At 59.5% G+C, this 12772-nt stretch overlaps 2 protein-coding genes across 3 annotated transcripts in view; one reads left to right on the top strand and one right to left on the bottom strand.

Moving 5' to 3' along the window:
* Positions 1-3688, top strand: part of LOC109380036 (uncharacterized) — a 10487-nt gene extending 6799 nt beyond the window's left edge. For both annotated transcript variants that reach the window (XM_019637186.1, XM_019637185.1), the window contains exon 5: positions 1148-3688. In XM_019637186.1, the coding sequence (XP_019492731.1) occupies positions 1148-1657 (510 nt within the window). In that variant the 3' untranslated portion in view covers positions 1658-3688. The remainder of the gene's footprint in view (positions 1-1147) is intronic.
* STMN3 (stathmin 3) lies at positions 3305-12695 on the bottom strand. The gene is made up of 5 exons (XM_019637188.1): positions 12534-12695; positions 6580-6675; positions 6159-6334; positions 4615-4806; positions 3305-4206 (listed from the first exon to the last, which is right to left on the bottom strand). Exons 1-5 carry the CDS (start codon positions 12550-12552, stop codon positions 4147-4149), a joined length of 543 nt encoding a protein of 180 aa, XP_019492733.1. The 5' UTR covers positions 12553-12695; the 3' UTR covers positions 3305-4146.
* Between the last annotated feature and the right edge of the window lie 77 nt (positions 12696-12772).

Below are 12772 nucleotides of genomic sequence, written 5' to 3'. Positions count from 1 at the left end.
ACTTGTCTGTGCCCCTTCCCCGATTCCCAAACGCTGTTCCCTCCCCCAATTCCCCAATAAAATCTTTTAAAAAAATTTTTTTAAGTCCTAGTACGTAGCCTGTAACATGATTATTCAGCCATTGGGGTGACACAGAGATGGGAAAGTGCTGACATCGTTGCACCATTCTCAGGCCCTGACGCTGACACATCACTGCTGATGGGCAAGTCCTCTAGCGGGAAAGAGCTTTGGTGGGTCAAGATTTCTGTCTTTAACTTTGCAATGATGCAGTGAACATGTGTTACAGAAAGAAAAAAAAACAAGTAATAAAATAATGCCTACTCTGTTTTCCTCATAGTGGACATTGTGAAAATTGAAAACATTGTTGCCCATAACGTGTTACTGACCAGCCTGCAAGTTCTCCCAGGGCAGGGGCTGGTCTCCAACACCATCACCAGTCTCCACAGTGACACCCACATGTGTACTAAGCACTCCTAAATTCATGTTGAGGACACAAATAAATGCATGAATTTTTCTTTTAAGATTTTTATTGGGGGATTGGGGAAGGGGAACAGACAAGTTGTTGTCCTTTTGTTCTTCAGTCTAGTTGTGGAGGACGTCCCTTCACTGGCCCATGTTGGTACCATCATTGTGCTCTTCCCGGGTGAGGCAATCGCTTGCCGGCCATTGGACGGCCACTCACAGCGGCTCACAGCAGCTCACGCCGGCTGCCAGCCACTCACGGTAGATTTAAAGCAGCCCACTGCAGCACGGGCTGCAGCCTACGCCAACACCGGCGCCTCATGGCAGCCCACCTTGAGGTCGAGCTGTTGTTCACCATCTTAGGTGTAGAGGGCAGTGTCACTGGCCCACATGTGGGATCTGAACCGGGGTCCTGCTGCTCAGAGCTGGCGTCCCAAGCCAACTCCTAACCAACGTGCCACTCGGCCAGCCCATAAATGCATGAATGTTTTAACATTATGAATTATATACCTACAACTGCTGTTTCTGGTTGAATTGTGTCCCCCAGAGATCCCAACCCCCAGGAACTCAGAATGTGACTTTATGTGGAAATAGGGTCCTTGCAGATGTAATTACTGTAGTTAAAATGAGGTCATATTGGATTAGGGTAGCCCCTAATCCAATGACTGGTGCCCCATGGAGACAGACACACACGAGGCGGTGGGCGGGGGAAGACAGCCATGTGACCACAGAGGCAGAGATCGGCGTGATGCATCTACTGGATGATTGCCAGTGTCCAGCTGCACACAGGCTCCAGTTCCCAGTCCCAGGGGAGGACCACTGCTGCGTGGATACCATCACAGTGCCAACCACCAGGGGCAGAGGTCCAAACTCTTCTACCCTCCGCATCCTGGCATCGGAGTCGCCAAGGAAAGCGCAAGGCAGCCGAGCACCCAGCAGACAACCTTTACTCATGCAGAGCAGACAGACAAGGTCCACTCCGGCAGTGGGCCGTCCCCACACCAGTGGGCAGTTGGCCTGCCTGCACCTCTTCAGCCTATTCTTAAGTGGCCCTGAAGGATGGCCTTTCCCAACAGTGAAGCTAGGAGAGGCAAGTGGGATCCTCCCCTACAGGTTTCGGGCACAGCTCTGCGACACCTTGATTTTGGACTTCTGCCCTCCAGAACTGTGGGAGAGTAAGTTTCGGTTGTCTTAAGCCCCCCTCTTTGAGGTACTTGTTACAGCAGCCCTAGAAAATGAATATAACTGCCCAGTAGCAAAATTACTTTTCTTCAGCAAACAGAGAAACAGCCGTGATTTGTATGGCCTTTTTCCACCTGCACTTCCACACAGCCTCACCTGAGACTGCCTGAGAAGGAGATGCACCAGATAGATGGAGGAGGGCCCTGTGTGGGGACAGGCATCTGTCCATGCTATCATTCCACCCGCTTTGCTGAACTGCCTGTCAGCGGGGGCAGGGGGCACAGAGCCATGGGGCATGTCCCTGGGAGTCTAGGATCACCCCACATCTTAGCAAGACCCACCGCCCAGAGGTTGCTATGAGGAGGGCAAGCCTCAGAACTCAGACCCTGATCTTTCCTCCATAGCACCAGTCTGGCCAGCAGGTAGGCTCAGCCCTGGGGAGAGTTGGGACGGCCCCAGGCCAGCCCTGCCAGGGCTGCCCTGACTCCTTCCCAGCCCTGCTGTCCTCTGGGGCTCCGAAAGGGAAAGTGGGCTTGTGTGCCCTTTACACATTCATGCCTTCAAATTGCTGTTGTCGCTAGAACTAGTCATAACGATGGTGGTAAAACAAGCTTGATAGCTCGGCTCGGTTCAGAGCTACAGCCGGCGCTCCCCACTCACTCCCAGGCGGTGACCTCCCAGCCCATTCCCCCCACGGAGGCAGGACGCTCACTGGCACGGTGCAACTTTTTTTTTAAACACACAGGTTTTTTTTCTTTAATCGTTCATTTGATTTAATTTTAAGTTCACTTTCACTACGTGATGAGATGGGTGCATATTACACTAGGCTTCCACTATGAGAGAGCTGCCACGGCTAAAACAAATACAGCCCTCAGTCCCTTTCCGCTTCCCTTTCTGAGTCCCACAAAAGCCCCATGTGGGCACTGCTGGGTTCCACTCCTGGCTCATCTGTCTCGGGTCCCTACTTCTCCCTAAGCCCACTGAGGGGACCACACCGTGCTCCCTGGCTGGGCCCCAGAGGTTTCTGCAGGATGTAAGCCGGGGCACTGGGGGCTGCAGACGCCGGGTTTCTGAGGCGCTGGTCCTGGGTCCTGCAAGAACTTGTGATCTTTCCCCGCACAGTTTCCACCAAGAGGACGGTCGCAGGGCTCCTGCCCCCAGTACCCAGCTGTGGGGTAGGACTGCTATGGAGAAGGGGAGGATGCTGCAGTGGCACGAAAAAATGGACAACCCTCATGGCCAGGCAGGTGGCAGTCCTCAAAGGCCAGCCCTGGGGAATGTGGAGGGATTCCTCACCAGGGCTGAGGGAGGGGAAGCCTAGAGTCAGGCCTCCAAACCACAGGCTGGCCAGAGGGGGCCGCGGGCCAGGAACACCAAGGATGGAATGCCAAGGAGGGGGAGGTGGCTTGGGAACCCTGTCCCCTGCCCCCTGTTGCCTGCAAGGGGGTCCCTGAGGGGCACCTGTGACTGACACATCTGGCCAGAGATGAGCCTGAAAGCCCAGTGGCCTGAGCATCGTGGGTGGGCACGGGAAGGGGCCAAGACGCCAAACGGCTCTAAGGACAGGTCTGCAAAGCAGAGGGAGGAGAGGAGACCTGGCAGGAGCTGGGCTTTCTCCACACGGGCGCTCAGCCAGAGGCGCTTGAAAGGAGGGCACTTCTGGAAGGAGGGGCCGGCAGGGGGCGTCATGCTACCCACAGTCGTCTAGGCCACAGCAGCCTGCTCTTGGGTTCCTGGTGGAGAATGTCCACTCCCCTGAAGACAGGCCAAGCCACATCCCACGCCAGCCACAAGTAATGACTGCAGGCTCCCAGGCCAGCCCAGGGTGCCTACCACGGGCCAAGTGGTCTCAGGACCCCTGGGCAGCCACACTAAAGGGTGCTGCAGTCTCCACCCACCAGTTCCACAAAGCTCCGCTGCACACAGGGTGCCCAGGGCTAGTTACCTGTGACTGCGGGATCTGGCCCCACGCTGCCCAGAGGCCTTGCTCCCTCTAACTCTTTCTTGCTCTGCCCTCCCCCTTGTGCTGAGCCCCTCCTCCACAGGAAGACATGCCTGCGGTGCTGCCTTTGCTTCTTGGTGTGTGTGTGTTGGGGGGGGGGGGCTGGCTCAGAGGATGTACCGTAAGTGATAACGGTGCTTACAGGACAACCCAGCATAAGGACCTGTGTGTTCCTGCCACCACCACTGGATTTATTGAGGTCACCATCACATCTGCTAAGAGGGCCACCAAGAGGGGACCCAGCCACTACCCTGCCTGGTACCTGAACTGAGGGACCGTGTGCTACGTAGGCCCTGGTGGCTCCCCCAGGGAGAGCCTGTGGTCAGCGGCTGCCACAAGGACTGGACAGCTCAGAGTGCGGAAAGAGAAGCGTGAAGCTGGGACTGCAGGAGGAGAGGGAACAAAAGTCGCATCTAGACAGAGTTGAACAAAACAAAACCAAAACCCGCATGTGTTCTTGTCTCGGCTCAGGATCCAGGCGCCGCGGTGTCCAGAGCCCCTTAGCCGGACATCTCCTCTCGCTGCTCCTTGTTCCTGCGCACTTCCGCCGCGTGCAGCTCCTGCGGGGACGAGGCGGGGTGGGCGGGGTCCTGCGCTGGCCCCGCTCGCAGCGGCAGGGCCTTGCCTCACCCCGGGCTGGCCCCAAGCAGGACGGAGCTACCGGACTGCGAGAGCGCGGGTGGTGCAGTGGACAGGGACCGGCCAAAGGAAGGGGCTCCCGGGGCCCCAACCCAAAGCCGCTCCTCCCCTCTCCTCGCCCGCACCCGCACCCGGAGGCGCTTCCTTCAGCGCACTTCAGAAGGAACGACTATCCTTGCGTTACAAGGGAAAGCCTGTGTCCCAGCAGGACCGGGTTACGGCCTTCGTGCGTGCACTGCGGGAAGTGACCAGTATAAAACGTTTGGGGAGCCCCCCTGCTGCCCCAGCGCCGCGCCCGCCCCGCCCCCCTCCTCAGCCCGGGCGCGCACCTTCTCGCGCAGCCGCTCGCGCAGCGCCGCCAGGTGCGCCTCGCGGATCTCCTTGCTGAGCTCCATCTTGTAGTTGAGCTTCTCCTCCGCCAGGCGGCTGAAGTTGTTGTTCTCCTCCAGCGCCTTGTGCAGCACCTCGCGCTCGTGCTCGCGTCGCTCGGCCAGCTGCTTCAGCACCTGCGCCTCCTGCGTCTGCGCGGGCGGCGGGCGGGCGGTCGCGCGTGAGCGGCGGCCCCGGGGACCCGGTGCCCAGCGCCACGCCGCCGCGACCCCATCCCTGACCCCCCGCGCCCCGGTCCTGCTCCTCCACCCCGGGCTCCCATTCCGGACCCCCTGCGCTGCCGTTCCGGCCCCGCCCAGTGCCCATCACCCTGCTCGGCTGCCCTCTGGACACATGTCCTCGAGAAGCTCCGGCCTACAATGTCCTGCGTCGGCGAAGGTGACCTAGCCCTGGTTTGCCTGGACTTCCCCGGCGTGGGCACGCAGGTGCCGGGAGACTCCTCAGCCCCTCTCCCTGTCCGCCGAGGAGCTGCCCCTCCCGGCTAGGCTGAGGGCCCCCGGGGCAAGGAAGCCCCTGTCCCTGTCGGCTGCCAGCTGAGCCTGCGCGCTGCGCTCTAAGAGAACGTTGGAGGAGCAGAGGAGTCTAAACTTCGGGGCTGTCACAGAGCCTTTCGTCTCTTCCTCAAACGTTTGTTTGCCCGCTGAACACCAAGTTGGTTCTTAGCGCACACCGGGTGCTGAGCTTTCCAAGGTGCTGGGGGTGGTGGACAAGTCCTCAGGACTGCTGGGGAAGGCACGAGCTGGAGGGAGGAGCCTGGGGCTGCTGGGGGCACACTGTGGGGTCCTGCAGGGGGAGGGGCTGCCTGGTAGCCCCAGAAGGAGAACCTAGGCTCCCAGGGATAATTAGCCTCCTTCAGAAGGCAGCTACCCTCCCTCCCCCATGTGCCAGTCACAACTAGTGAACCTTGCGAAGCCTGTGTCCCCAGGTCTCACTGGGGCTTGCTGTAGAGGGATGGAGCCACTGCCCATGTCCTGTGGTTTTGGGCACCAGGACCACATGCCTGGGAGCACTTCCTTTTCTGTGTGTTTCAGTCTCAGGGGCTGGCGTGAGGTGAGGGGGCAGGGAGGGGGCCTGGAGCCCTCCCCACTTCTCCCAGGGGTTCTCTGAGCTCCCAGCAGGTCTGTGTTTGCAGCCCCCCAGCACACAGAGGCCCTTGCTTCTCATGTTTTTCCCAGGAGAAGGATGCCAGCTAGCCCAGCCTCGTGTCCCAGGGCCACTACCTGACCCCTTCCTAACCATGGCCAAGGGCACCCGTGACAGTGTTTGGTTCCTGTCTCCCTCCAGCTGCCTGCCATTGGGCATCCTTTCTCCTTCCTGCCCCTTTCTAATCTTTCAGGAGGAGGTCCCGGGAACCGTGATACCCTCGCCACCCCAGGCTGACCACCAAGCAGGGGCTTGGAGCTCCCTGCAGCTTAGGGTCCACGTCCATGTCCAGCAAGTTCTCCTGGCCACCTTCATCAGGACAGATGGCAGGCCTCCTTACCTTCCTCCGCTCCTCAGCTGCTTCCAGCCGTTTCTGCAGCTCCTCCAGGGAGGTGTCCTTCCTCTTGGGTGGGGAAGAAAGCACGGGACTCTCCGGTGACAGGTCGGAAGGGGACTTGAGGATGACCTCAAAGCTCTGGCCAGAGGCCCTTTTGTCCAGCTGCTTCACCTCCATGTCTGTGAGGCAAGACCAGATGGGCGCTTCAGGAAGGCCAGCGAGGAGCGGGCAGGCTGGGGGCATGTCCCCCGTGCACATCCAAACCAAGGGCCGAGTGAGGGGATGCGGCTGCTCATGGAGGTACCCCCAAGCCTGAGCCCCCAGACTGGCCCCTCCTCCCAAAGGCCCCCTCTCCAGAAGCCAGCCAAGCCAGGGGGTTGAGAGACCACAGGAGGGGATCAAGGCGTTGGTGGGACACACTCACCCCCATACTGGTAGATGGTGTTGGGGTGCGGCTGCGAGTAGAAGCAGGAGCAGATGAGTGACAGCACGGACAGCTCCTTCATCTTCTCCTTGTAGGCTGTGGGCAGAGGCCAGCGTGAGCAGCCAGCCGCCTGCCTCTGCCCCGCCTGCCTCCCCATCGCCCCTCCCACAGCCTCTGGGAGCCTGGTCTCCTGCTCTCTGTGCTCCCACATCTCTCCTTCTCCTCCCCGCCCCCCCCCCAGCACACATTGACTCTTTTCCGGGGCACTTCTCCCCGTGGGCCACCCCACAGGGTTCTCTTGGCCCCTGTCTGTCTGTCTGCCTGCCTCTCTCTCCCTCCTTTTCTCTCAGCATTTGTCTGTCTCACTCTTCTCCATCTGTCTTTTGTTCTTTCTGTCTGTCTCTCCCTCACTCTGTGTCTCTGTCCATCCTTCTGTCTTTTTGGCTCTATCTGTCACTCTTTGTGTCTTTTTGTGTCTCTGTGATTCTCTGTCACTGTGTATCTTCCTCTTAACACACCCTGCCCCTCTCCCCACGTACTCCTCCCTCCTCCTTCCTACCCTGCCCCTCTCATAAACACTCGCCCCCTTTGGCAGACAAGATTAACCGCATGACTGGGCCGGCACAGATGTGGAGCCTCTGCAGGCAGCACTGTCTTGGGCTGTACACTTGGGCGAAGCCCTCAGCCCTCCTATCTCCTCCCCTTCTGTTTACCGTGATAGCAGTGCTGTCACCCCATGAAACTCGGCCCTCAGCAGACACACACTTGTTGCCCATCCAGGGCCAAAGGGAAGGGAGCTGTCCATTCAGCACCACAGCCCGCCATCCAGCCTTGCCCAGCAGCACTGCCCAACCAGAAAAGGAGGTGGGCCTGGCTTCCGAGGCCCTGGGCCTTGCTGGGGAAGGGGAAATGCCCTGTCTCAGAATGGAAATAATTGAGCTACTTGCAGCAAACCAGGCTCCAAAGTAGACACGTTGGTTTAGTGTCTCATCAGTACTCAAAACTTCTGCACGCCCAGTACTGTCACCCTCACTCAACCACTGGGCCCAGGTATCTGGGGTGACTTGCCCAAAACGCCTCCAGCACAATCCCAAGTGGTCTGTGTTCTTTCCACCACTCCAGCAGGTCCCAAAGACTAGGAGGCTCAGAGACCCAAGTGCCTCCTCCCTGGCTGGACAAGCTGGTATAAGTCTCCAGAGAGACAGACACTGCAGGGAGAGGGATCTGGCTTCCAAGAAGGAAAAAGCATGCAGAGTTACCTAAAGCATTCTTCCAAGGGGCGGACAAGAATTTGGACATGTGTGTCGAGGGACAAGAAACCTGATCAAATTTCACACAAGATCATGTTTTTAAAATGAATGAACATGCAATCAGAAAAAGCATTGTGTAGAAACAGGACACAGGATAGAAACTATCAGACCCTGGTCTGGGGTGACAACTCCCGGGAATCGGTCCTCCCACCACCTGCACAGAGAATGAGGTGATTTGATCTAAACATCCTGGTGGTCCAGACTCTTCTGGAGAGAACCCAAGGCATCCTGTGCAAGCATCAGGGAGAGCCTTTGGGGGCTTCTGGGGGGGAGGGGGAGCAGGGCAAAAACACATCCTAGTCATTGGTTTCAGGAGGCTGGAAGGGAGGTGTAGGGAGGACCAGGTGGGGGCCTCAAATGGGGATTTGGGTCTACCTTGTCCATTTTATTTTTTTCACAAGTAGAATCTATTCATGTATTACTTGTGTCATTGGAAGTTAATTTTAAGAAGGAGGCAGAATGGTACATGAGAGTGCCTCTGCTGGGAGTTAGAGGGTGTAAGACCAGGCAGAGCCAGCTCACCAGGAACAGCAGGCCAGGAGTCGCTTGGATGTGCGGAGAGGCTGCAGGGGTAGCCAGCCCTGTGCTCAGAAGGGAAGGTGGGGAGGGAGCAAGAGGGGTCTGCATCGGGGGGGGCACACCTGGGTCCTGGGAGAGGCCAGGGAGGAGGGGACTCAGTCTAACCCTGCCAGCACCTGCCACCCTGGCAACAGACACCAGTCCCTAAGCCTGACCTTTCAGATAGTCCTTCCTTATCACATGCCAAAACCTCTGAATGGGTTTACCTTACAGGCCAGGAACCTGGGGCCTTACAGCTGCTCAAGCTCCTCTCTGCCTTAAGCCTGACATTTCCCCAGGAAAAGGAGCTGTGATTCATTACAGAGGAAGAACAAGTTTATGGACAAATGCCAGGGGGGCTCCCCTCCAGGGAACTGTCACTTCAGCACTGCACAGCCAGTAGAGATGGGAGACAAACGAGGCCTGGAGACTGAGTTCAGAGCTCTGGGAGGTCACGGCTGTGCCCAGGGGATGTGTCCACCTGGGAAGTGAGGGACCGTGTCCTGCAGCTGCAAACAGGCACACAGCTCAGCGTCTGATGGTCACGGAGCTTCCCCGAGTCGGTTTCTCCCAGGTGATAGCCCATGAGCAGCTTCTTTCCCGGAAAACCCGTCCTCATGAAGCCAAGTGGGCGGAGGCTTGAGAGAGATGCCCGCTCAGTGGTCTGGCTGCAAGTCCGAGGGGACTGGCCGGCTTTGGGGATTGGCAAATGTGGAGAGAAAGAGCAAGGAGAAGCCCACGCATGTGCTGGAGAACAGGCCCAGCCGCAGGTAAGGCAGGCTGTGCCCATCTTTTCAGAGCTGGAGGGGCTTAAAGGTCATATGTCACCGCAGAGAGAAGAGGCCGAGACACAGGCCCATCTACTCCATTTCTCCACGGATGTATCTCAACCAGGAAGGCCCCCAAGGGCCTCAAGGCACAGCCTGCCTTCCCCCCTCCCCCCCAGGACCCTTCCTTCTGCACCACTGGCTTCAAGGGGTTGTTAGAAACAGATCTCTGCCGTGACCCAAACTGTTTTCATCTCCCTTTTCTCATATTAAATGTTAAATATGCAAAAATGCACATTGACCTTTGGATAACTGGATCCTGGATGAGCAAGCGTTAGAAGGAGGCGTCAGACCAGCTTCCAGCAGCAGGTAAAAACACCCGCGCCCATCCTCCCAGCTGGCCCTCAGGATCAGCCTGCCCGGGCAGACACCCTTGTCAGCCTCACTTCTGCAGAGGAGGAAAGGAGGCCCGAGGAGGGCAAGAGGCCCACCCAGAGTCGTGGCACACCATGGTGGGAGCCTGGTCGTGAGCCCAGGCCTCTACTGCCTTTCCTGTCCGGAGTCTCATTGGGGCAGGAGTCTGTCCAGAACTGGGAGTGCAGGGGGCCCACGGATGCCCACTCACCCCTAGGACAGCTCTGGGGCCTGCTGCTAACTGCTCCCCAACAAATGGAGCTCATTGCCACCCAAGCTGCCCCTGTCTCACTAGTCAACGTCACCTCCAAAAGTGCCAGGAGCCCAGCATGGGGGAAATGGCTGGCAGGAAACTCAGGAAAATATGGCTACAACAGTCACGCTGCTTGGCATGGACTGGGCACTCGCCTCTTGCCAGGCATCAGGCCAAGCACCTTTCCTGAAATAGCTTGCTCAGCCCTCAGAACAAGCCTAGGGGAGGTGCTGTCACTATCTTTCCCATCCAGAGGGGGAAAGGGAGGCCCTGAGAGAATTCAGTAGTAGCAAGGCCTCATGGCAGATGGAGTTGCATAAAGTGCTGAATGAGCAAGAGTCTACGCAAGGATGTGAAGATCTGAGCGCCTGAGAAGGACACCAAGAGGTGGCCACATCTTCCCAAGTAAGTCCAAGAACTCAGCCCGTCCGGGACACTCAAGGGGGAGGCAGTGGGAAAGGTTTCCAGTCTACAGAGGAAGAGAAAGCTGTGGGCAGTCCTGCAGGGCTATGAAAGCATACCAGATGCTGACTCTTCACCTTAGTCACCAAGACCAAACAAAGCCCGCCAGTGAGCACGGGCAGACAGGTCGTGGCTGGAGTTCACTTAAACTGGTTTTGGCCGCTATTACCCACACTCTCATGTGGCCACTTCGGGGCCAAGCCACTGTGCTATCAAACGTTGATGGGTGGAGAAGCTGGGGGTGGGCATCCTGTAGGGTGGCACTGGTGCCGATACAGGAAAGGTCAGCCCCTGTGTCATCGACACTGCAGCCTGTCTTCCAGGCGGTCATTATGCTGGGCAAGATTAATCAAATGCACTCATGTTTTTCTTTTTGACACCAAGGGCAACTCGGACACCCAGAAAAATCATGGGACCAAGCGTGGATCAGCAGTGCCCCAAAGTTGGGCAAAGAAGAGAGGGCTGGTGTCAGGGGGTTCTGAGGTCAGAGGGTGTCTGTGCCCAGCTCTGTGCCCAGATAGTCGATAGATCGAAGGCAAGGCTTTGGCTGCGTCTCTTCACCACCTAATCTCACTCTGCTTATCTGTCAGATGGGTGGCCGGAATGAGGCCTATTGACCAGGATTTTCATTACGGAGGGTGAGTGAGAGAAAAGGCTGCCTCCCCCTAGTGGCTGCCCCTTGTCCCGCAGCTCAGGCACAGGTGGTGAACAAGGACCCCCTCAGTGAGGGACGTGGCAGCACTCTGAACCGCCCTCAGTTGATGAAGGAGGGTGTCATTCTGCCCAAAGCCTGTCCCAATATATTTGTGAATGTCAGCGAGAGGGCAAGGGGGCAGATGAAGCCCGGATGGAAACGACTCCCAGTCTGGCTGGGGAAGAAGGGTATCAGTGACGCACCGTGGTCCCTTCCCAGACCCGCGCAGAAGTCACCTGGGGTCTGGAACCCTGAGCGCCTGAGGGGCGGGGTCGAGGCGGGGCACCAAGGTGGGTGGGCGGAGCTCTGGAGAGAATCAGGTTAGCTTAAGGCGAGCGGACCACGACCACCTGCCCCCAAGACGGAGGGAAGGGTGGGCGGGAGTGCGGTTCCTGGCGGAGGGGAAGACGGGGTAGAAGTGGGGGGCCGCCTGCCCCTGCCGTGCGGGCGCCGAGCGCAAAGATGAAGCTGGTGCTGGGGCGGCTGGAAGGAGCAGACTGTTCCGGGGTAGAGCAAGCAAGCCCCGCGTCCTCGCTCCGGGGGTCGTCTGGCAGTGCCCCCGCGTCCAGTATCTGCCCGGCGTCCACCACCTCACCCGACCCTGTGCCCGCCCCTCCACCGCAGCTCCGCGTCCAACTTGGGCCAGGAAGGTGGGGGATCATTGCCATCGAAGGCGGTGGGTTCGCAACTTGGGTGTCGGGCGGCGGGGAAAGGAGGCGCAGACCACCCCACCCTGGGCGGGCTTGGAAACGGCAGCAGCCCCTCCCCCATCCAAACCCCAATGCGCATAGGGCGGTGGCTCTTTTTAACCAGAACGGGTGGCACCGTGTCGCAGAGGGTGGTCCCCGAGCCTGGAGCGGAGAGGGGAGGGGGCAGTGACACGAAGTGCGAGCGCCGCTCTGCTCGGTCCCAGCTCAGGTCCCTCTCCCCGTCCTCTCGCAGCCCTCCCTCCCGGGCGCTCCATTGGCGCAGGGAGGGCCCGGCGCTCGGCGGGTCCCGGGCTGGGGCTCCCACAAAGGCTCCCACCCTCTTCCCTGCCCCCCCCGCGAAGGCGCCGTCCAACCAGGGTCTGTGGACGCTGGACGCCTCGAGGGACCCTGTCCGCACCTGCGAGCGAGCCCACCCAGGGGCTCCGGCTACGCCCGGATTCTGGGAGCCACACTGCCGCAGTTGCTCCAGGCCCTAAACGACGTCGCCCCAAGGGGCAGTGCGTCCCCGCGCCCGACGCCCCCACCCCGGGCGCTCCCCAGATCGCGGGCCCTGCCCGGCGGCCCACGCCCGCCAGGCCGGAGCCTCAATCCCAGTCCATAGGGCACGGGGTTGTCCCAACGCGCGGCCCCGAACCCAGACGCCTGCGGGTTCGACCCGGTCGCGCCCTGAGCCCTCGCAGTGCGCGGGGATCGGAGATGGGAAAACAGTGTCTTCAGTCAGCCCCAGCATCAGGCGAGGCCAGACAATGGCCTCTGCTCAGACCTCCCGCGGGGCCGGGCGCCTACCGGACACGGTGCTGGCCATGGTGCTGGCGGCGGCGGGGGGCTGCGGAGGCCGAAGAGGCGCGGGCGGCGGCGGGAGCAGCAGTCGGCTGAATGCTGCAGTGCCGGGGAGGGGAGGGAGCAAGGGAGGGAGGGAGGCGGCGCGGCGAGGGGGAGAGAGAGAGCGAGAGCGAGAGAGAGCGAGAGCGAGAGCGAGAGAGAGCGAGAGAGAGCGAGAGCGAGAGAGAGAGAGAGAGAGAGAG

This window comes from Hipposideros armiger, unplaced genomic scaffold (genome assembly GCF_001890085.2).
Source record: "Hipposideros armiger isolate ML-2016 unplaced genomic scaffold, ASM189008v1 scaffold_32, whole genome shotgun sequence".
NCBI lineage: Eukaryota > Metazoa > Chordata > Mammalia > Chiroptera > Hipposideridae > Hipposideros > Hipposideros armiger.
The sequence above is the reverse complement of the archived record's forward strand: the minus strand, read 5'-3'. Positions and strand labels throughout refer to the sequence as shown.

Bases quoted from the DNA above. Each gene is read 5' to 3' on its own strand.
- STMN3 (XM_019637188.1), bottom strand. The intron at 6,335-6,579 runs GTGAGTGTGTCC...CTTGCCTCACAG, and splicing joins CACCATCTACCAGTATGGGG to ACATGGAGGTGAAGCAGCTG. The intron at 4,207-4,614 runs GTGCGCGCCCGG...TCGTCCCCGCAG, and splicing joins GCGAGCGGCTGCGCGAGAAG to GAGCTGCACGCGGCGGAAGT.